This window comes from Taudactylus pleione, unplaced genomic scaffold (assembly GCF_031769625.1).
Source record: "Taudactylus pleione unplaced genomic scaffold, aTauple2 ptg000093l, whole genome shotgun sequence".
Classification (NCBI taxonomy): Eukaryota; Metazoa; Chordata; class Amphibia; order Anura; family Myobatrachidae; genus Taudactylus; species Taudactylus pleione.
In genome coordinates, this window is record NW_028284495.1 from 23,390,695 (window position 1) to 23,412,199 (window position 21,505).

Sequence of the window (21,505 nt, forward strand, 5' to 3'; positions counted from 1 at the left end):
AAAATGGGTGTAAGCATAGTTTTAAGTCCCTTAAATGATTTATTAAAATTCTTCAAAAATGCACCTGCTGCTGCTACCCGCAATGAAAAAACACCTGCCGCATATATGGGTACCTCTCTGGAATAATTTTGGCTATTTTAGAAGTTTGTTCCCTATTTATTTTTTTTTCACCTCCAAAAATAAAGTAATTTTTTTGGGGTGTCTTGATTTTTTTTTTTTTTACACATTCATTTTAGGGGACACTCTCAGGGGTGCAGAATATATTTTTTTAAGCCTGCACCCCTAAACCCCAATTCTGCACTTTTTTTCGCCATGTAAAACATGGTGAAAAGTTATCCCCGATTTTTTACAAAAACTTTTCGCACCAGTGAAAACAGAGCCAGCCCTAGGCATAGGCATAATAAGCAAATGCCTCGGGGCGACTGGACTGCCCAGGGGCATCCGACGGCTCTGCTGCTGCCCCCCGCCTGCCGCTGATGACCCCCCCCTTCCCCACCTGCCGCTGCCCCCTCGTCGCTGCCGCGATCGGAGCTCAGCTCAGATCGGCATCTCAGCACTTGGCCAGGTCAGAATGAGCTTCGGTACAGAAGCTCATTCTGGCTACAGGAGAAGACAAGATGGCCGCGGGAGGGCCCAGCCGCGACCACTCTTTCCATGGGCCATTGCGGAGCACAACCTTTTACAAAAAGTAAAAGGTTGTGCTTATCTTTTTAAAAGGTACCAAGTCCTCATAGATATGTATCCAAAACACAAGAGAGCCTGGGTCAGCTGGCCTCAACGCGTTTCGTCCTTTAGGGACTTCTTCAGGAGGACTTTTTGTATGTTTTATGTGATGTCTTTCCATACCTTGTAACCCAATAAAAAAAACCCTATGTTCAAATGTACTGACAAGGGATCATCTATATCTAGCTCGCATATACTGAACATATAAGCTCCATAGAGGGACGGAAAGAGGGTACTAGGAGTTACGTGGTGGATGACATACTACAGGCTATCAAACTAGCACTATCTGGTACGCAGCCTCTATATGTAATTATTATATCAATTCCAAGGAAATACTACACTATATATACACTTTCTTTTCTTATGAGCCCGTATAAGCTCTTTATAAGGTGATCCAGCAGACGACATCCCACCTAACCCTTCCAGTGTGGACCACTTATTTTCTGGATTCTCAGATAAGCTTAAAAGATTATTTTCTATGAGCATGAGTTACCACTTTATCAGAAATACTACACTATTAGGCACATGTCTTCTTAAAAAACTCTTTTTCAGAATCACTCCATCTGTCAGCCAAACAGACCCCAAGAGGACTGCTGCCACCTTTCAATTAAGGATCATTGATTGTACAAATAATATACCCACTATTACACTAATAATACACCATCACGCTATTTAAATTCAGTTTGAGGGAATATAACGTTCGCTGGGCGCTGTCCCTACATATTTTTCACACACACACACATATATATATATATATATATATATATATATGTGTGTGTGTAGGGGCACCAGTCAAAATTTTGCCTACGGCACCAAATTGGCTAGGGCCGGGTCTGGGTGAAAAGTCTTTGAAATTGAATACGGGGATAATTAAAACAGGCGAAAATTACGCCATCGCAGCCAAATTGAATACCCCCTAAGCCTTGGAGAGAGATAAAGTGGACAAAGATAAAGCACCAACCAATCAGCTCCTAACTGTCATTTTTCAAACACAGCCTGTAAAGTGACAGGAACTGATTAGTTGGCATTTTATCTCCGATCACTTTATCTCTTTCCAAGGCTTTGTACATAGACTCCTAATTATTCTATAAAAATACATGTCAACCAAAATAATCTGTAATATAAAAAAAGAAAACAAAAATCGGTTTGATCACTTACGCTGACAGACTGGGTAGGCGTAGAACCCTTCTGCACACTTCTCACAGTTGTTTCCACTAAAGTTGGGTTTGCAGTAACATCTGCCTGATCCTTCCTCACATCCATCTGACTGCTCAGGGTTACAGCTGCAAGCTGGGAAACATTAATAACACTAAAGAGTGAGTAGTCTTCATGATTTGGTGAATATGTTTACCAGGTACAGTTCATGGCCATTCAGAGAGTTATGCTGATAATCTATGCTAGATATAATAGTACACCAGATTTATACAGAGGCAATGAATGGTTACATCAGAAAGATTAGGTAACAGTGAAGGTGTGGATTTGATATCACAGTACACAGACACTGGATCAGTTGATAGTATAAGTAAAGAGATTGGGTTAATTGTTTAGATACTGGGGAAGATGAAGAGATAAATGCAATTCAACTGTAATTACTCCCGCCATGTATGCACGAAACTAAATACTTATATTCCTTTGTATGCTGAGCTGTATGCACTTGTGTGGCCGTACCGCCTCCACCATTTGCTTGGTTATATAGCCAATATCATTAACAGTGCACACTATTGATTGATGGTGCAGAAGATTAGCCTGAAAATAGGCGTAATTGCACATAAGCACAAGTCTGCATAGACCGCAATTTCGTCTTCACGTCCTCTCTGAACTTTGCTTACACGCAAATACTCTGTAACTAACCAGTTACACCCCATAAGCCAGAGGCGGAGTTGTGACTGCATTGCATACTATTCTGCGTGCTACAAAGCAGTGAGAAAACACACAAGATGCACACGCAAAACCGGCCTGCGTTCATCTTTGCATCAGCCCTAAGTGACAGAATGGCATCAATAAAAACATTGGCATAGATTCCATACATTCCCTATGTGTACATTTGCATCTGTCCAGCTATTATAATACAGCTACATACAACATATGTCATACAAACATCCAAGCCATAATATATAATCAAACATTTCTAAACCTTAAATGTTGAAAATTGAGATGATTGACATCTCTCAACCTGCTGTTATTAACCATTTTATGCTGAGACCTAACTTTTCTCCAAACAGGTAATCAACAATAAGTCTATTATCTCTCCTAATCAAAACCACATATGCATAAATTAAAACAAAAATGTAGATACAATACTAGGCGCTGTGAGAAATAATATGAAATCAATATACGGTAGACGTCCCTTATGCGAATGACCATAGGAAAAATGAGATAGATGGATGTCGATTCCTTATGTTTCTCCATTTCCCTCAGGCCATGTAGCAGGGAATAGAGAAGGCAACAACAGTATAAATCAGCCCTGAGGAAGAGTCATAAGAACTGGAAACGCGTTGGTTCATGTGGACACAAACTCAGACACCAGGCCGTCGCTACTGAGGTTGGTTGTTTCTTTGACAACCCAACTTTTTTCAACCATTGAAACCCAACTACTTCTGGTACCAGTTTCAGCTGTCCCAGAGTCTTTCACTACAGTTTATTCTTCTGTTTATGCAAAGTGTATAAACAATACAATTGTATATAGTTTGTTACACTATATATTTTCTTTTTATCATTATTTATGAATACTAGCCAGCGGAGCATTTGGATGACATCAGTCGGAGCGTTTCTCATGGATTTAAAGAGCCCCCTACAAGCAACATACCAAGTGGTTTTAATGTAAGCACTTTACCATAGCTACAGTATGCCCCTCTCATCTTCCTCCATTTTGTCCACATTTAAGTGGGATTATCTATGTATAGTTCTGACACATATGGATGTTTATATATATATTCTCTTCCCTCCTATATGGCCTGAGGAAAACCAGGTGGAAAAAATGTCATCCATCTCTCTTTTCCTGTGATTACTTGCATAAAAGAAGTCTACCATTCAATTATTCATATTTTACGCCGCGGGGATGTAGTTATGTGACCGGCGGCCACAAGGCAGAATGACGGCTAGGGATTTATGATAGGCGTCGAAATACCGATGCCTATCATAATCCCGATGCCGGACTCCAGGACGTGTGCCCGAACAAGGTGGGTCCGGGGCTCCCGACCTGTTAGCCACGGAGGGGGGGAGGGTTAGGTTTAGGCAAGTTAGCAGGGTTAGCGTTAGGTTTTTAGGGGGGTGATTAGGGTTAGGCTCCCCCTCTGGGAGGGTTAGATTTAGGGAGCAGTAAGGGGAGGTTAGGGTTAGGCACCTCCGGGGGGAAGTTGGGGTTAGGCACTTGGGGGCAGGTTAGGGTAAGGCACCACTAATGGAGGGTTAGGGTTAGGAGGGGGACAGGGGAGGTTAGCATACTTACCTGCCTCTTTTGGGATTTTCATCCTGCCGGGCAGCCGCTGTCGGGATTTGAACCACATTTCAATCCCATTCCACGCAGCGCCCAGTATTGCATTTACATTGTGTTTTTCTGTATTCTATGTGCCATGTAGTATTAGATATTTTTTATAGGCAGCAGGATATTGAAGCGCTTAAAGCATAGTCACCCTGTTTTATATCTCACATATACATAACTGTAAATATAATAAATCTGGGTAAGCAACTACTGATGCACAATAATCTTGGCACACTTGCCTACAATACTTACAGTCACTGTCTATTCTAAATACATTTTCCTCATGTGTATAAAACAAGTTGCATTTTGTAGTTTATAGTCCGGAATATTTTACTTTAACACAGTAGCAACAGAAGTTACCGTATCAGTATTAGAAATATATATTTGGAAATGTTGTATTTATACCAGATAGCTTGTATATTTACTATAGTTTTCCCTACAGAAGTATGGATGGACAACACAACATTTTGCCAGATTCTCTTTCCATCTATACTCAGGGCTGTATTCACACTCAGTTTTAAGTGAACAGAATGTTGAGACTTATTTTTAGGATCAATTTGCTTTTATCTGAACTGTGCATGCGTCTTTTTTATTGTCTCAAGTCTGACTCTCCGAGATTAGGGGGCTGAGACCAGGGCTGGAATGAGCATGGAATAGAGGGCAGTGTGCTGTAATGTAACCGCAGTTGCCGGGCAATCACAACGCAAGTACAGTACGGGCGAGTTCTGCAACGCAGTCTCCTGGAGGGGTCTGACTTCAGCTCTGACCCTGGTGTAAGTGTAAAGCTGAAAGTGATGACTGCGTGTGAATGGTCGCAAATGATGAAAACACGCCCATTGATGCAGGAGTGTTTTAAAAGTTCTTTTACAATGCAATACACACTCATTTTACACAAATTAATAATCCTTCAGATTCAATTGGGTATGGGGACGTCACCACATATATTTTGAAATGTAATAAAAAAATAAAAAATGATATAAGCAACTGCTTCACTAAGTATTGCAGATGCACCAACCCACTTGTGTACTTATTATCTGCTCTATCCGGCTAGTAACTGTAATGTGTTTCCATTGACTGCAATTTTCGGCATTCTCTATACTGGCAGGGAAGCCACGTCTCCATTTCCAATGTTGTCTCATCTCAACCAGGTATGACAAAGTAGAGAGCCGCTGCCAAGGGGAGGGAGTCGCAGCCGAGATTTGCGCCAGAGACAGACTTTGAATAGGTCGCAGAGATGAGGCTTTATTTTCAGATCCATTTTTAGAGCCCGTTTGCCTTCAACTTTGAATATGGCCCTCGGTGATTTTATGTAATTTACTGTTTTACAAGAATTCTAGGAACAGGAATAGAGAGGTGCAGGGTGAGGACTTACGTATGCAGCCGTGAGGGGTTTCTTTAGCAACGCCGTAAGGCCGATAGAATCCTACAGCACACTTCTCACAGTTTACACCTGCTGTGTTATGCTTCATAGTGGAGATAAAAAAAACAGCACGTTACAAGGTCATCCACTATAGGAAATACAAACACTGTCATACAATTGTCTAGTATTACGCAGAACAAACATAAGATCAAGTTTTAAAGAATATACCTGGGAAATGTCAATATTTTACATTAACAGTTACCAAAATCTCAGGTCAACTTCTATTGTTCTAATTATATTAAAATGCTTTGCTCACTTCTTGTTCCTGTTCTGCATAATATACAAAAGTAAAACCTAATAGGCAGTATTTAAAAAATATAATAAAAGTAGTGATTGCCTGCAGCTTCGCTCCCGTGGATGTCTGTTATTGCTCAGTGGAACTGACTTTACAGAGACTGTAGTGGCATCTAATATTGTGATGTACATTTTATATTATAGACATTGAATCACAAAATGTCTTTATATATTTGCAGTTTTTCCTTCAGGGATTAACACAAAAAGATGTTTTGGGCTACTAACTTGTGGGCAAGCCACGTAAAGCTGCCCATTGGTTCACCATCTACTTCATGAGTCAAGATAAGCTGCATGATTAGTGCTTAAGATATAGTTGAATTTTCCTGTGAAATAGATCTTTAGATATATATATCTATGCATTTATATATGCATACATTTATAACTGTTTGTGTTTGGGGTGTGCAATATATCTATATATTGTGTATATATATATATATATATATTTATATACATATAGTCATTTTGTACTTGTACGAGTCTGTGCAAATTCCGATAAAAAAATTTTTTTTTGTCTTCATAGTTTATAAACAGTCCCTAAAAGTATATGTGTCCCAAAAATATATATATTTATATACATCTAGTAATTTTTTACATGAAGAGCCTGCACACGTCGAGTGTCAAACATCTGTTTTTCCTTTATTGCTTCTCTCACTAATGTCACATTGAGATAATACATATCTTACAATATTGAAAGCGCAATCCAAATTCATCCCGTAGTTTTTGTGTGATGTCGGAACGAACAGAGAAACAGACAACCAAAAATTCCGAAATAAAAATATTTTGTCTACATAGTTCATACACAGCCCCAAGGAGTACATTTCTTCCAAACTATTTCTATGTACAGACACAACCATTACAACTTTATTATAGATATAGATTACATCAGGAGCATTTTATGTGCTCATATTTTATTGGTGTGTAATCACTTCTACCAGCTTACTGCAGTGCTTATATACATTATACCCATTATGAAACTCTTCCTGAAAGTCATATGTCAACTGGCAACTGTGCCAAGGAAAAAATTTAACTTCTCTCTCTCTCTCTATATATATATATATACGTATATGGATGGAGGGGTAGATAGATAGCTTCTGCAATGGTCGGATCAGGATGTTGGGATTTAATGTGCTGCACACGCTACCTCCCGATCCCGTTGAAGACATCTGAATACAGCACACACTGAGTTAATATTGCTCAATGCGTACGGATGCACACCGATCCGATAATCGCTCTGTAGGGTAGAGCATTAATGAGATCTGCAGAAGTTATCTGCTGGTGTTTACCCGGCTTTCCCATCACAGGCATCTGATCACACCCAAATAGTTTTCTTAGGTAATCTGGGAGCAGGCGCAAGGATAGCGCCACTGTGTTCAGCATTGAAAATTGTATTGTACTCTCCTTGCTTTTTTTGTGTTCTTCATATCTCTGTTAAAATAACATTTACTGAGCTTCTTTATATTTTCTAACTGGTAACAATTTGAGCCAATATGTGCTGCATTCTATGAATTCTCTTACATTTTCAGAATGTAAGCTCTTACGAGCAGGGCCCTCTACCCTCTTGTGCTTCTCCCTACTTTAGTTTCATCTACTTCTTACTCACCACTAGGGCACCTAACACTTGGTTGCTTATGCTCTATTGCTTATCTGGGTGTTATAGTCGCTAATGTAGCAACATATATTATCCATGTCCTGGTCCTGTAGTGTATTGTTCTGTAAGTCGCTTGTCTACAACTTGTTTATGTACTTTGTAAGGCGCTGCGGAACATTTGTGGCGCCATATAAATAAATGATAATAATAAAAAGTCTAGTGTTACATGACATTGATTGAAAAATCTTTGCATTCTTGGCCAGTATTCACTGCTCTCACAGTACTTATTCAATTAGAAGATGTTTTATTGGCTAATCACAAGCTAAGATCTTTAGCATATTTCTATTGCAACTGTTTTGATGCAGCTTTGAATAAAGGGCCCGATTCAGACCCGCTCGCTACGCTGCGTTCCCCTGCAGCCGGCCGATTGTTACAAACTGCGCATCCATAAAAGACTCAGTGTGTGTGCACGCACCAGTCATAGCAATCGGGAGACGATCGCTCTCAGCATACAGCAGCCCGCTAGTTTGAGTGACAGGACAGGCCGTTTGTGGGTGGTCACAGGGGAAGGACAAGGGAAAGGACGCTGTGGATGTGTGAACGCAGGCGTGTCAGTGCGTTTTAACACCATTAGAAGGGCATGCATAATTAAGACGCAGCGTCAGCATAGACGTCATACGAGTGAAATAAAGCCAGCAGCACTCGCAGTGTTTAAGGTAGCCCAGGGTCTACCTCAAGAACTGCCTGCTGGTTCGATGTCGCCCTATGGTACCGATGTTTCCATACACTTCCTGGAAATGACTTCTGAAAGTTGGCGTCTTTATTCTTGGTTGGTGGGTGTTTAACTTCACCCGGCGATCACACATTCAGACATAGGAGGCGTCCTTATCCCTTAGTGTGCAATCGCTTCATTTGCATATTTTCGTTCCTTAAGGCAGCGAACTAGCGCAGTCTAGCAAACGGGTCTGAATGAGCTCCAAAGTCCACAGATCTTTTACCTACTTTTGTCTGTGTTTTATGTATGTACCATAAAAATGTTTAACAGTTTTTCAATAAAGGTTAGATATTAATGTTTAGTTAGTATGAATGGTATGCAACGCACATATTTTCACTGACATGGTAATAGTTATGTACTGTAGTGTAGAAAACTTCCTGTATAAACAGTAACTATAGCTATTTACACTTCAGTTATTGTATAGATTTCATTGAGTTGAACAGTTGCAAATGAGCAAATCACGAGAATTAGAAAGGTTTGTTTCTAGGAATGCCCACCACCCCTTACTACAATCACTGTACATTAAACAATGGTGCAAGTTGGAAGTAGCAGTAGTGTTGCCAGGTTATACCCTTTTTAGCCAGCAAAAGTAAAAAACACTATTTAACATGTTTACAATTAACCCTATATCTATATATATATATATATATATATATATATATACACATGTATCAATGTATCTGAGCTAAAAGCAAAGGAGTAATTCCTATGTGCAGTTGGAAATATTTTTTGAAACCGGGGTACAGCAGAAATAGGGAGCACAGATATATATATTTTTTTGGAACAGCTTCTCTCTTGCCTTCACCTCATATATGGAAGTGCTGAACAGCATAAATATTGCCACCTGTGCTTGCCCTATACCTGTCTATACAGATGATATTGATTATACACTTTGGAGCTTTAAGATGTCACAAAATATCCCAGAAATGCACATTTTGTGTCAGATGTGTTGCAAGTTAGTCCACACTCCATTTCAGAAGCAGGATTGCAAAACTGGATCCATTGGCAGAGGAAAACAAGAGTTCATCTTCAGTTATAGGGCCAAATGTAATAGGGCGAGAGTATAGTGTCACACCGTCAACATTCCCATACATTGTATGGGGACTGTGGTGTGCTCCATTACTTACTGAAATGCAGATATCGTGCGTGTTAAAGGCTTAATAAACAGCTATGTTACTTATTGTGCGTACAAACGGTCAGATATAACAGGACGATATGAACGATAACGATATCGATCATATCGTTATTGTTCATATCGTCCTGTTTTTGGGCCCTACCAACCCCCAAACGATGGTCGATGCACGGGCACGGATGGTCGATAACGATCATCGCCCGTGCATGCAGGCCAACCTGGTCGATATATAGCCTGGTTACTATAGGGACCCGTGATTGTTGATCGCAGGTCATTATAGTTTTTTGGGGGTTGGTGCATGTGCTGGATGTTCGATATTGAACATGCAGCACATGCAGGACGATCAGACAACGATATCTGATCATTGTCTGATGGCTCCGTGTGTACGGAGCTTTAGCTTAGTTACTTAGTGGTACAGTAATTATGAGGAAACTGCAAGATTATCGGGGCCCTTGGTCTTGATACAAAACTCCATAGTATCTTCCAGTTTGTGTCAACACTATTTAGCATTTGCTTTCTGGCAAAGAATTGTTATTAAATGTCCCCAATTGTGCATGATCACACTGCAACATCACCTCCTGGATGGCGATGGCCAAATCCCCACTGGCTGCTTGCCATGGACCAGTCTGCTATGGTAGTGCAGAGTGAGAGTTCAGAGACAATAGGCTGAACTCAGGACAGCCAGAGAATGGATAAGTGTTTGTTGCTTAACTGATAGTCACAGAATACAAGGAGTTAAAGACATCTTGAAGCAACTAGAATTGTATTAGCTACAATAAAATGTCCTTAAAAATAAATTTATTCCCAACTAACTGTTGACCGCGGCTTCACCCACCAGTGGCAAACGCAGGATTTCTAGAGGGGGGTTTCCAAATGCTTGATTTTAGAGCGAGTGTGGCCAGTCCATGAATAGGGTATAATTAGCACTTATCCAGCTTTAATATGCATCATACAAAGTATAGTGTGTTGCATAATTCCAGCATATACAGGACCAGTGATCACAGCAACCCATTATATGGGGGGTTTCCAGGCAGATGCAAACCCCCCTTGCGTTTGCCGATGCCCACGATGAAATCGCTTCTGCAAACATTGTTTGTATTTGAGATGTTATAGTCTTGTTGCTTTGCATAAGTGCCCTGCCATGGGAGTGGATGTGACCAGCAGCGCTATACAGACTGGTGGCAGCAGCACCTTCACCAACTACAAACACCAATGTCACTATGTGCCCTGTGCATAGACTGCTATGTAGCCTATCTTATTCAAGTGAACGCAAGCCCAAAGCACCTCTACCCCCCCCCTCCCCCTTACTGGTGGCGCGCATGTTGCCAACCCGATTGCTTGCATTTATGATGTCAATAAATGTAGTTTTGTTATTGCTCAGCCATAACTTGACGGATCGAGATGAAACAAAGTGCAGGCTATTTCTCGGAGTGTTCACGAAAATCGGTTCAGTAGTTTTTGTGCCAACTTAGACCAAACACACAGACACAACGTTCTTATTAAATTAGTATAGATATAGACTGAAGATAAAACATACAGCATACATACAGCATACATACTGCATACAAGATGTACTTTAGAAGACAGATTACACTTTCTAAAATCCATTCTGACCACATTTTATACAATTTCAAAGCTCTTATGTTGCCAGGAGATAAAGAATCCACCGGCCTCTTTAAACCAATGTAGTTTAGCTCATAAATCTGGGGCCTTTACACATATTCACATAAATGATCTCGGATCCAGAAACAATGCCTTCCAAAATTAGTCAATTACATTTATTTTTGGAATGACTAATACACAGAATAAGCACAGGGGCCTATTTATTAAAGTATATTTGTGGCCCAGAAAACACCCTTTTTCATGGGGTTCCCGCAAATATCAAGTATTTCCAAGTTGTAAGAAGGAGGGAGCGCAGCATATAGGTCTGATATCTTCTGCGGTCCCTCATTTCCGACAGCAACAGAAGCCCCAATAGGTTTCTATCAGAGCTCCTTCCCAGCTCCTATTGGACAGGCTCCTATCGGGATCCCTTCTAGACAAATAAGAAATTATACATCTTGGCGATTGAAGATTCCTAATTGCAGCAAATTGCAGTGATACGGAATCTGTATTTTTGGAGGCTGCCGCAAATGATAACAAATATGCCCCTTAGTCATGAAGAAGCACATTAAATTATTTTACAAATAATTACTTAACTCTTTTGGTCAGACACTGTTTGGGTGCTACAGCTAACTGCAATAAGTATTAGAAATGTACACACTACGACATTACATATTAAGTCTACATTAGGCGCCTAGTACATGCATTTCTCTTTAACGGCACAGCATCATGGGAAATTTAGTTTTTCCCGTGTAGTGGTGACCATCTTAGCCATGTGACTTTGGTCACCGGCCACGCTCCCATTTACTCATACTACCAAGTCAACAATTGGCTGCTACTTGCTATTAAAATCTACAATAGCATGTATTTTTTACTTTAAAAACTATAGAGACTATGGGGTGCATTTACTAAAGGTCGATTTAGATCGATTTAAAATCAATCTAAATCGATGGGCTTTCCGAAAGTAGAATCCACATATTTATCATCAAAAATAGGTAACATGAGCCATATGAGGACTTGGGTCATAAAAACACAGATCCAGAACTAGAATTAATGTTTAATTCAAGAATGTCTTCAAAGCTTATGTACAAAAAGTTACAAAAAATATAATAATGTAAAAGAATATCACACAGTTACTCACATTTCCAGAAAATAAAATAAAGGGGGAAACAAACCATGAGAGTCACGGCCGATTAAATGGTTCTGGGATGAGGCCTTCGCAATAACGAACTCTGGATCATCTGTATCATTCGATAGCCTCATGCAGGATGAACACGTGGGTCAGCATGGACTCACATTTTTATGCCTGCTTTTTGAGATGGGTCATTTAATTAACTATTCAGCTCTCTTTGAAGTTTGGGAAGCAGGCTGGGGTCCATAAACGTGCCCAGTGACTAGGTGAGGGGATTCACACATCCAGAGACAGAGTGTCCCAAACAGAACACATGGCTCTTAAGAACTGTTTTAGGAACTGTCTGGCCAGCTGTTATATAATTCCACAGACATATTTCTTTTATGTCATATACAGTGCAACAGGTTTATGGCTGAATCAGGAATACACACCTTCCTACAACCTCTCTTAGATTACACAGACCCTAGCTCAAAGGATTTTCACATACCACTGTACACGAGGGAAAATTACATGTTATTACCAATATTACCAATCATTTACAGTTATGCCCATTCTGATGTGAAATGAGTTTTTCCTCTACAGGGACTATAGATTGTAAGCTTTACTGGGGGAGGACGGTCTGCATTTTTGCATACCTATGATGGATTCTGAGCCGGACAGATTTCTGCCGGATCACACTTTGCGTGAAATGGGCTGAAACTGGGCGGCAACACGCAAGAGATCTGTCTCATGGGAGTATCAGTAACCTATAGCTAAAGCTAACTTCGGGCAAGTCACGAGTACGGGGAAGGGAAGCCTGTTTCTGACGGATCTCTAGGACCTAGCTAGAGGCTGGTGAAAGTGCTTACACTAATGATAATGGTTGTGGTGGATAACTGGTGTGGTGGTTGGTGTAAAATAAGTGGGCGGTGCAGCTTCCCACTTGTAGACACATGGATCCACGCATTAGTGCAGGGATACTCGCATTAGCATACGCTACTAAATCTGGGTTCCGCAGCTTTATGCAAAACTTTAAGTCCGACCTAGAATCAGCCCCTATATTTTTACCAAGGATGAATGTTGTTAGTAAGAAAACCACAGTGATTATTTTCACATTTATTTCAACGTAATATGTCTTTGTTCACTTTAAAAAACCATTTGCTAGCTTAAGCACTGAAAATGTACTTCATACTGATGGAGCTCATAGATGTCTATGGAGTGACTAACAAGCTATATCATGCCATTCCTTTGTAAGAATCCTATCTATCATCACATGTAAATACAGCCTGGTACAGCCTCTCTGCCATTAACCCGTCCTTTTATGAAGAGAGTTAACTGTGAGCTAGCTCAGCTACTAACTGATTCACTGGACAAGACGTGACATGAAACACCAGGTTTATTATTTCTCCGTTAGATGCTATGTTAGATGATATGTGATTGGGAACACTTAAATGAATATTTCTGAGTTTGCAATAAATAGATAAACTGAATATTTCCCTAGGCAAGCCTGAAACAAATGGCATGATGTCTGATATGTTCTGTTTTGATCCATTGTTAGCTTTTATTATTGGTATAATGGACAAAGGATTTCTACAGCATTTAGCTGGGAATTCAATTAGCCGCAGTAATTTACCATCGCTAATTGATTCCCCGTGGGCTAATCAATTACCCCGAATCCGGCAGTCGTCAGGGATTTTTTTTCACCTGATTGGGGCAGACGAAAAAAATTCCCCGTTAATCAGCCCTGCTTTTACGATCGCTGTCGTGAAAACAGACAAGGTTCGTGACCTTATTACAGATTCTGGGCCTGATTCTCTACCGATCGCAACTGCGATTAACCACGCAATTGGCCAATTGTTGCTTTTTGCACATGCATATGCATTGCAGTATGCGATGGCTCCACTGCGATCGGAATGAGTGTCAGGAAGTACTGTTTGGGGGTGGTGACAGAGGGGTGGTCAGCATGCCAGTGCATTTGAACGCCGTTACATGGGCGTCCGTGAATTAGCCACTGCGATGCCATACGCAGCTTGGGCTTTCACTGTGCGCGATGAGGTTAGCAATTTCTGAGTAAGGTCAGACCTTGTGCAAGTGTGTATGAGGCTGCGATGTTACTCGATGTTACCGATGGTTTTGCAGTCTTGCTAAGTATTACAGGTGTGTGCAAGGTAAAGGGGCGTCCTTATGTTAGCTGCGAAGGAATTGCGATTGCAATCATTAGCATATCTTCGCAGTGAGACTGCGTGCATGATCGCTATTCTATTTTCAATTGCAAAAAATGGTGGCTAATTATATGGCACAAAAAAAATTGCAAAAAACTCCTATTTTTCGTGCCCAAAACCGTAACGGGGCTAACTGGTATCGTTTTAAGTAAGATAAACTAGAACAGGCATGCCAGTTCCAAATAGTACAAACGGTCATGTTATAACACAGTGATATAAAGCTGGGTAAGTAAAATATATTTCCATTAACACTTTTAAAACATTCTGAGAAAGTAGTAAAATGAGCAATGTAGAAAAAAAACAATAACTGCCCCCCATACATGGTCAAACTATGTTGCCATGGTGGCACAGTGATTAGCATTGCTACCTCACCCTGCTAGAGTCTTGGGTTTGATTCCAACTAGGGAACTAATCTGTAAAATTAAGTAAGATTTTTACAAATTATTTTATTTTTGTGATACATCTTCAAAGAGTTCTAGGAAGTCCTTGCCCCAAATAATTCTGTGAGGGATGTAGTGTTCTTGTGGACAATCACAATGACAACAAGCACAATGGGGACCCCGGAAGGCAGACACCGGCCGTACAACTGTAAATCTGATGGATTACCATCATGTTGTACGGCCAGTGCACTCTAAGGCCCTGATTCAGAGCCGGACACTCTGACCAGAGCGCTCGCTCTGAATCAGGGCCCACCTCCATTAATATGGAGCGTCCTCCTGGACGCTCGTATAGCTGTGGGTCACCACCCACAGCATATACGAGCGTGCAGGATGATGGTCGCGATGGTCTTGACCATCGCGACCATTGAAACTGCGAGCAGAAGCCTGCGGTTGAGTTTTTCAACCGCAAGGCCAGGAGTGATTTTGGCTCTATCAGAGCCAAAATCACTCCCACTGACATCACTAGTGATGTCAGTGGGGCCGGCTTCAGACGGTAGGCATTCCCTTGGGAACGCCTCCGTCTGGCATGCACGCCCCCTGCACGCCCACCAAAGGGGGCGTGCTGTCAGTCAACATCGACAGCACGCCCCCTTTGATGAGACACTCCGAGCGAAGGAAAGTCCTTCGCTCGTAGGTTCTCTCGCATGCGCACGACGGAGCTTCCTCCGTCGTGCGCATGCGCAGTGCGGACCAACGGCCCACTTGCGAGCGGACAGCCGCTCACGAATGGGTCTGAATGAGGGCCTAAATGCTTAGTGAAGCATTTTACACTTGTTGTTATGACGCCTGCCTTCCAGGGGTCCCATAATCCTTGTAAACATTTTGATTGTCGACAAGCCATATGTAACCCTGCTGTTATGCCCCAGAAAACCTGGTCAGCACAGATGGTGTAATGGTTAGCATTGCTGCCTCACAACACTGAGGTCTTGGGTTCACTTCTCACCATGGTCCTAACTGTATGTAGTTTGTATATTCTCCCTGTGCTTGTATGGGTTTCCTCCCACATTCCAATAATACAGTAGGTTGGGTAGGGGATGCCGGCACTCAGGATCCCGGCAGTCAGCATCTCGATGCCAGCATCCTGACAGGGTTAGGATACTGACACCTGTTGGTAAGTATCTTAATCCTACCCTTAACCCTCCCTCCCCGCACCCTAAACCTAACCTCCCTCCTAGTGCCCAAACCTAACCATCCCCCTAGTGTCTAATCCTAACCCATACTTGCCGACATTCACATTTTCCTCTCCGGGAGTTGCCCGGAGAGGAGATGCTGGTGGGTGGGGGCGGGACCTGATGATACGCGTAAGTAAGCCTTGCCCCTCGCAGTTAAATTCCGCTAATCCCGCATATTTTACTAGGGGGTGGAGTCAATTGATGAGATTCTCGTAGAATCGCATAATTAGGACACGCCCCCTACTCACGGACCCACGAGAAAATTTTCCCCATTCTGCACACTTCACTAGGAGGTGGGTAGAATGCAGGAGAAGTGCCTACTTTCCCAGGGTTACCCAAAAAACCGGGAGCCTCCCGCAGGTCCCGGGAGGGTAGGCAAGTATGAGCTAACACTAACACTCCCCCTAGTGCCTAACCCTAACCCGGCTGTTGGGATTTCAACTACCTCCCCCCAAAATATACTGGTAGATTAATTGGCTTCTGACAAAAATGAAAGTGTGTGTGTGTGTGTGTCGCATGTGGTAGGGAATATACTGTAGATTATAAATTCCTTTGGGTAAGAACTGATGTGAATGACTGAATATTCTCTGTAAAGCTCTCTGGAATATGTGAGCACAAATGTAATAGCCTGCGAGCCGGCGCTGATGTGGGAATACATGCGAGTATGCCCGTATTTTTAAAGTTGCAAGCATATTAAGGATAAACCGGCATGGCGCAACTAGAAGGGCTGTTTAAAGCGGAAGGAAGTAAAATGCATGTGGGCATGGGTTGGGTATGCAATACCAGCACTTGGGATGCCGCATGTCAATAGACTGACAGCAGCATCCAGATGCTGGCAATCCCGACAGGGGAACAGTAAGTACTGTAACTCTGCCCTATTCACCCCTAACCCTAACCCTCCTTTCCTGTATCCTAACACTAACCCTCCCTACCCCGCACCCTAACCCTAATCCTCCTGGTTAGTGCCTAAGTCTAACCCTCTCCCTTAGTGCCAAACTCTAACCCTCCCCCTATAGAAGCCCAACCCTAACCTCCCCTCGGTGGTGCCTAACCGTAACCCGCCCCGTCTGCAGCCTAACCCTAACCTTCCCCCTCACGCAGCCTAACCCAACCCCCCCATGGTGCCTAAACCTAACCTCCCCCTCCCCCCCCCCGCGGCTGACAGTTAACCCGCCCAGCTATACTTGCGGTCAGGATGCCGGCTGTCGGGATTCCTCCGTCGGCATCTCCACTCGTGTCGGGATTCCGGCAACCGGCATCCTGGCTGTAGATTTATTAACTACATCCCTGTTTGAGCAATTACTAAAATAACTATCACAATCAGCGGTGCACTCACAAACAATTACGAGTGGTTCATTAGGCTGGCGACCATCAATATCATTAGCCAGGTGTACAGGGCGACTCTACATAGGCACATATACTGTATGTGTACATCTATTTTCTGGGTATGTGCAGAGCAATTTTACACAAGCTGCCGTAGTACTAGCTCTCCATCAGACTCTTTTGTCATTTAGTGAAAATGGCCTTATGTATTGCATTACATTTTAATACTCAAAGTGGCAAATATAGTTTCCAATAGCAACTAGACATTTGCTAGGACATTATGCACTACTAGACCAAAGCTAGTTCATAAACAGTTGGGATGATTTACTGTCTTTTGCATCTTTTTTGGTATAAAAAAACAGTCTATTATTATTTTATTTTATTTATATAACATCAATATATCCTGCAGTGTTGTTCAATCAGAGATAATAATTTTAACATTTAATACATGAGAAGACAATGGAACAAATATATATATTGGTGGAGGATGCAACAAGGGCAGGAGCATGTAGCCTTAACATCTGCAGATAAAGAGTAAGTATGTTGTAGAGGGCAGGTGTAGGTGAAGAAGATGGGATTTCATATACTGTATAAATAGAAGAGAGATTTATGTAGAAATAAGTACCTGACAATTGATGCAGACTCCTCCCCCACTGTACTGTCCATGTATGTCTAGACTTCCTTGACGATTATCTACATCAGCATCATAATAGCAGTCAGAGGCATGTCCATGACAATTGCAGGCTATGGAGAAACAATAGAATATTACTGATGGAGCGCTGTAGCCAATAATGAGCTACAATGAATTTAGTAATTAAAGCCAAGAACACTTGAAAAAAAGAACCTGACAACAACCCAATGTGCTTAATGTACAGCTTCCAAAAGTTCTTCTTTCTGTACCCCGGTGCAGAGCAGGAATAAGGCTGGGTAGGCCCCGGGCACTTAAAACGGGATGCAATCGGGAAACCGGCTGTCTTAATCCCGACAGCCGGCTTCCCGACTGCTTTATCCCAGCGAGGGTTAAATGACAGGCGTCTATATCTAGACGCCTATCATTTTCCCGACGCCGGGAGACAGGCGCCCGGATTTCCCTTTAAAACAGGAAAGCCCCTATAGTCTAAAACCACATCATCAATCCTAGAGCTCAGGTGGACGCCCACCCCTGGTCCAGATTACCGAATATTTATAGTTAAACAATTTCTATCAACTTGGTAAAATCCTACAGTCTGTATAGAACACTAAATATAGGAACATAATAGTCCCAAAAATGACAAAAAAAAGGTAATACAAGGGCAGAAGAACTATACTGGATTTCAGAGGATTAGCAGCAAATAATTCATGTTAAATACAATAATTTGACCAGAGATAACACAACTCCAAATTAGTGGTTGCTTATTAAATTCAAGACATCCGTGATAGCTATAGTGCATGAACTTTGTTAATAGCTATTAGAAGTTTTCTATCAAGCGTTTACTTATCCAACAGTGACACAGCTGGTATCTCTTATGCAGCAATCCAGGAGTAACAATCAATACCATCTAAACTAGAACACTCATTGTATGCACAGTAGTATGTTGTTTGTTAGCAGCTACATGCTTATGTCTTCAGCAACCCTGCACCGGGTTCTGGCAGTCAGTCCAGCTACCTGGCGAGCCGCATGTTTGACTTTTATAGACTCAAGAGGGAAGTTTTTAACTGGCGATTCAGGCATTGTGTCACTGGTGCTCCAGGACGTCCATCCAATCTGAATGTGCTTAGAGACGGTTCTAATGGGATTACCTGGTCTGGAGGATCCCCTATATGACAAATGTTCTTCCTTAATCCGGCCCTGCCCCAGTATGGTTTCCTGGGCATAAATAACAAGTGCTGTGAAGCTATAATGAATGGAGCATTGGTAGCAGAAGCTCATATGTGCATCTTGGACACAGAATATTTTTTAGTAGGATTCCCCAAGCTAATCCTGATGGTTTCTGATCCCTAGGTTTTACTCATGGTTTTATGGCTATTCTGTGTATTCTCATCAGTCCTGTTGATTACCAATTATTTTGGCTGTACTGCTGCCAAAGCTTTCAGTCCTCTTTTAGTTCCTCATTCTGATTGCATTGTCTCCTTCATTTGTGGTTTGACTGTGGGTTCTACTTATGTGTAAAGCTGCATACACACGTAAAGATTTTCTGTCCAACCATCCAACTAGTTGATTGGTTGGAATGAAAATCTGGTAAGGTATGAAGGCAAATGACAATCGTCAATTTGCTCCCAAACACCAGAAAATGGCCAAAAACTGTTGTTTGAACAAATTGTTTAGATCAAACATTTAACAAACTTGTCTGACGCCCATTTTCATCTGTTTTCTGGCATTTAGGAGCAAATTGCTGATCATCAGTTACTCCCATACCTTACCAGATTTTCATTCCAACCAATCAACTAGTTGGCTGGTTGGACAGAAAATCTTTACGTGTGTACCCAGCCTAATCCCTGTCTTTGTGGGTTGAAAAACCAAATCATCCCTGCAGTGTAACTCGTTTACATAAGTGTAGGTCCATATGGAGGGGTGGAAAGAGTTAAATCATCATTTAAAAGTACAGTCACCACTTTGGGACCACCGCCTTTAAATACTTAAAAGTTAAATTTTTCTTCTAAAATACAGTTTATCAAGTCTTATTAATCTTTAAATAAAGGAGGCATCAGCACTATCTATTACATGTATAATTCAAGTATACAGTGTGTTTGAATGTTCTTATTACAGAAATGCGCTTGCAAATGTGCTTTCCCATATAAATGTTGTATCATTGAATGCAAAGCACAAAGCATGGCCTCTGCCACCTTAGAGGAATTATCATACATGGCTCATGGGATCTATAATGTGCATTCCCCAAGGAACATCCCAGATGAGCTCAGCTGCTCCCATCGTAAAATGCAATATATACCACCAGCTCAATCAGTGCATTATTCGGCTGGATAATTATGGCTTACCTTTTCTCTGCTGCGTATATTTGTTTTTCTTTGTATATTTCAGGCTCATGCGCATGAGAGCGTTTTACCTGTGTTCACCAGTCATTATTGACACTATTTATACTGGAAGATTGGATTATCTAGAATATAAATAAATAATACTTTCCTATGGTGTCTCACAGGCAACATTCCTCACAGCATTTGCTGAAACTGGCTTAGAACAAGCTTTGGATATAGCAGGTACTTTCCTGTCTTCTATTATTATCGCTAATTTATACAGTGCCAATCATTTATTATGCAGCACAGTACAGAAAATATGTAATTCACATTCACAACAGCTCCTGCCCCAGTGTGTATCTAAATTCCCTACAGCACAGGCACACACACAATTTCTGGGTGCATTTTTCCAGAAGCCGATTAACCTACTAGTGTGTTTTTTTGGACTGTGGGAGGAAACCCAGCAAACACTGGGAAATCACACAGGTAGGGGCTGCTTGGAATGAACCCATGACCCCAGTGCTGTGAGGAAAATACATTTATCTACCTAATACAGGGATGGGGAACCTCAGGCCCCAGGAATCATTTGGTCTGGCCCTCTGAGCTTTTTTCTGCTAGCCTTATCTGGCTATCAGGGTGCCTAGAATGACACCCGGCAGCTAGAATCTATGTAGCAGTGCCACCTGGAGCGTCCTTAGAATGCTTCGGACGGTCACACCGCTGCCCTTACAGCTACCCGGAGTATCCTCAGGATGCTCCAGGCATTGCTGTAATCACCGGCGACTGTGACCCCACCCCCGTGAGACACCGCGGGCCTGAACTGCGCCCTCGAATAATGTTATATATATCAAAATGGCCTTCGGCAGAAAAAAGGTTCCCCAGCCCTGACCTAATGAACAGTATATATAATAATGCCTCGTCCTTGTCAATCCTGTCCATCTAATCCTCTGATTTCCTGCCTGATTCCCTAACCTGCTCTTTTAGGCCACTTTCCAAAGGAAAATGAAGCTTTAAGAGCTGAAATATGTTTTGTTTAGGCCAGGTCCCAAACGCTCCAGTGGTTATCTCCTGTTTAGTCATAGGCCTGGCCAATGTCTCACTAACTATTTTCTTCCTCATTTGCCCTCTCTTCCTTTCCTCCTTCTATCCCAAACCATTGGTTATGTTCCTTCTCTGATAACCAGCTTACTGGTGTAGGTTCCCAGTAAATCTCCTGTCATTGTTCATCACATGTCCACTATTATTAGAGGCATCATGTAAAATGAGCTGGCCG

The 21,505-nt window shown here is 41.9% G+C and overlaps 1 protein-coding gene across 2 annotated transcripts in view; it reads right to left on the minus strand.

The window, feature by feature from the left end:
- LAMA3 (laminin subunit alpha 3) overlaps positions 1 to 21,505 on the minus strand; it is a 286,414-nt gene that overhangs the window by 212,043 nt on the left and 52,866 nt on the right. For both annotated transcript variants that reach the window (XM_088469607.1, XM_088469608.1), the window contains exons 8-10: positions 17,909 to 18,027; positions 5,577 to 5,667; positions 1,882 to 2,013 (exon numbers count right to left, since the gene is read on the minus strand). In XM_088469607.1, the coding sequence (XP_088325733.1) occupies positions 1,882 to 2,013; positions 5,577 to 5,667; positions 17,909 to 18,027 (342 nt within the window). The remainder of the gene's footprint in view (positions 1 to 1,881; positions 2,014 to 5,576; positions 5,668 to 17,908; positions 18,028 to 21,505) is intronic.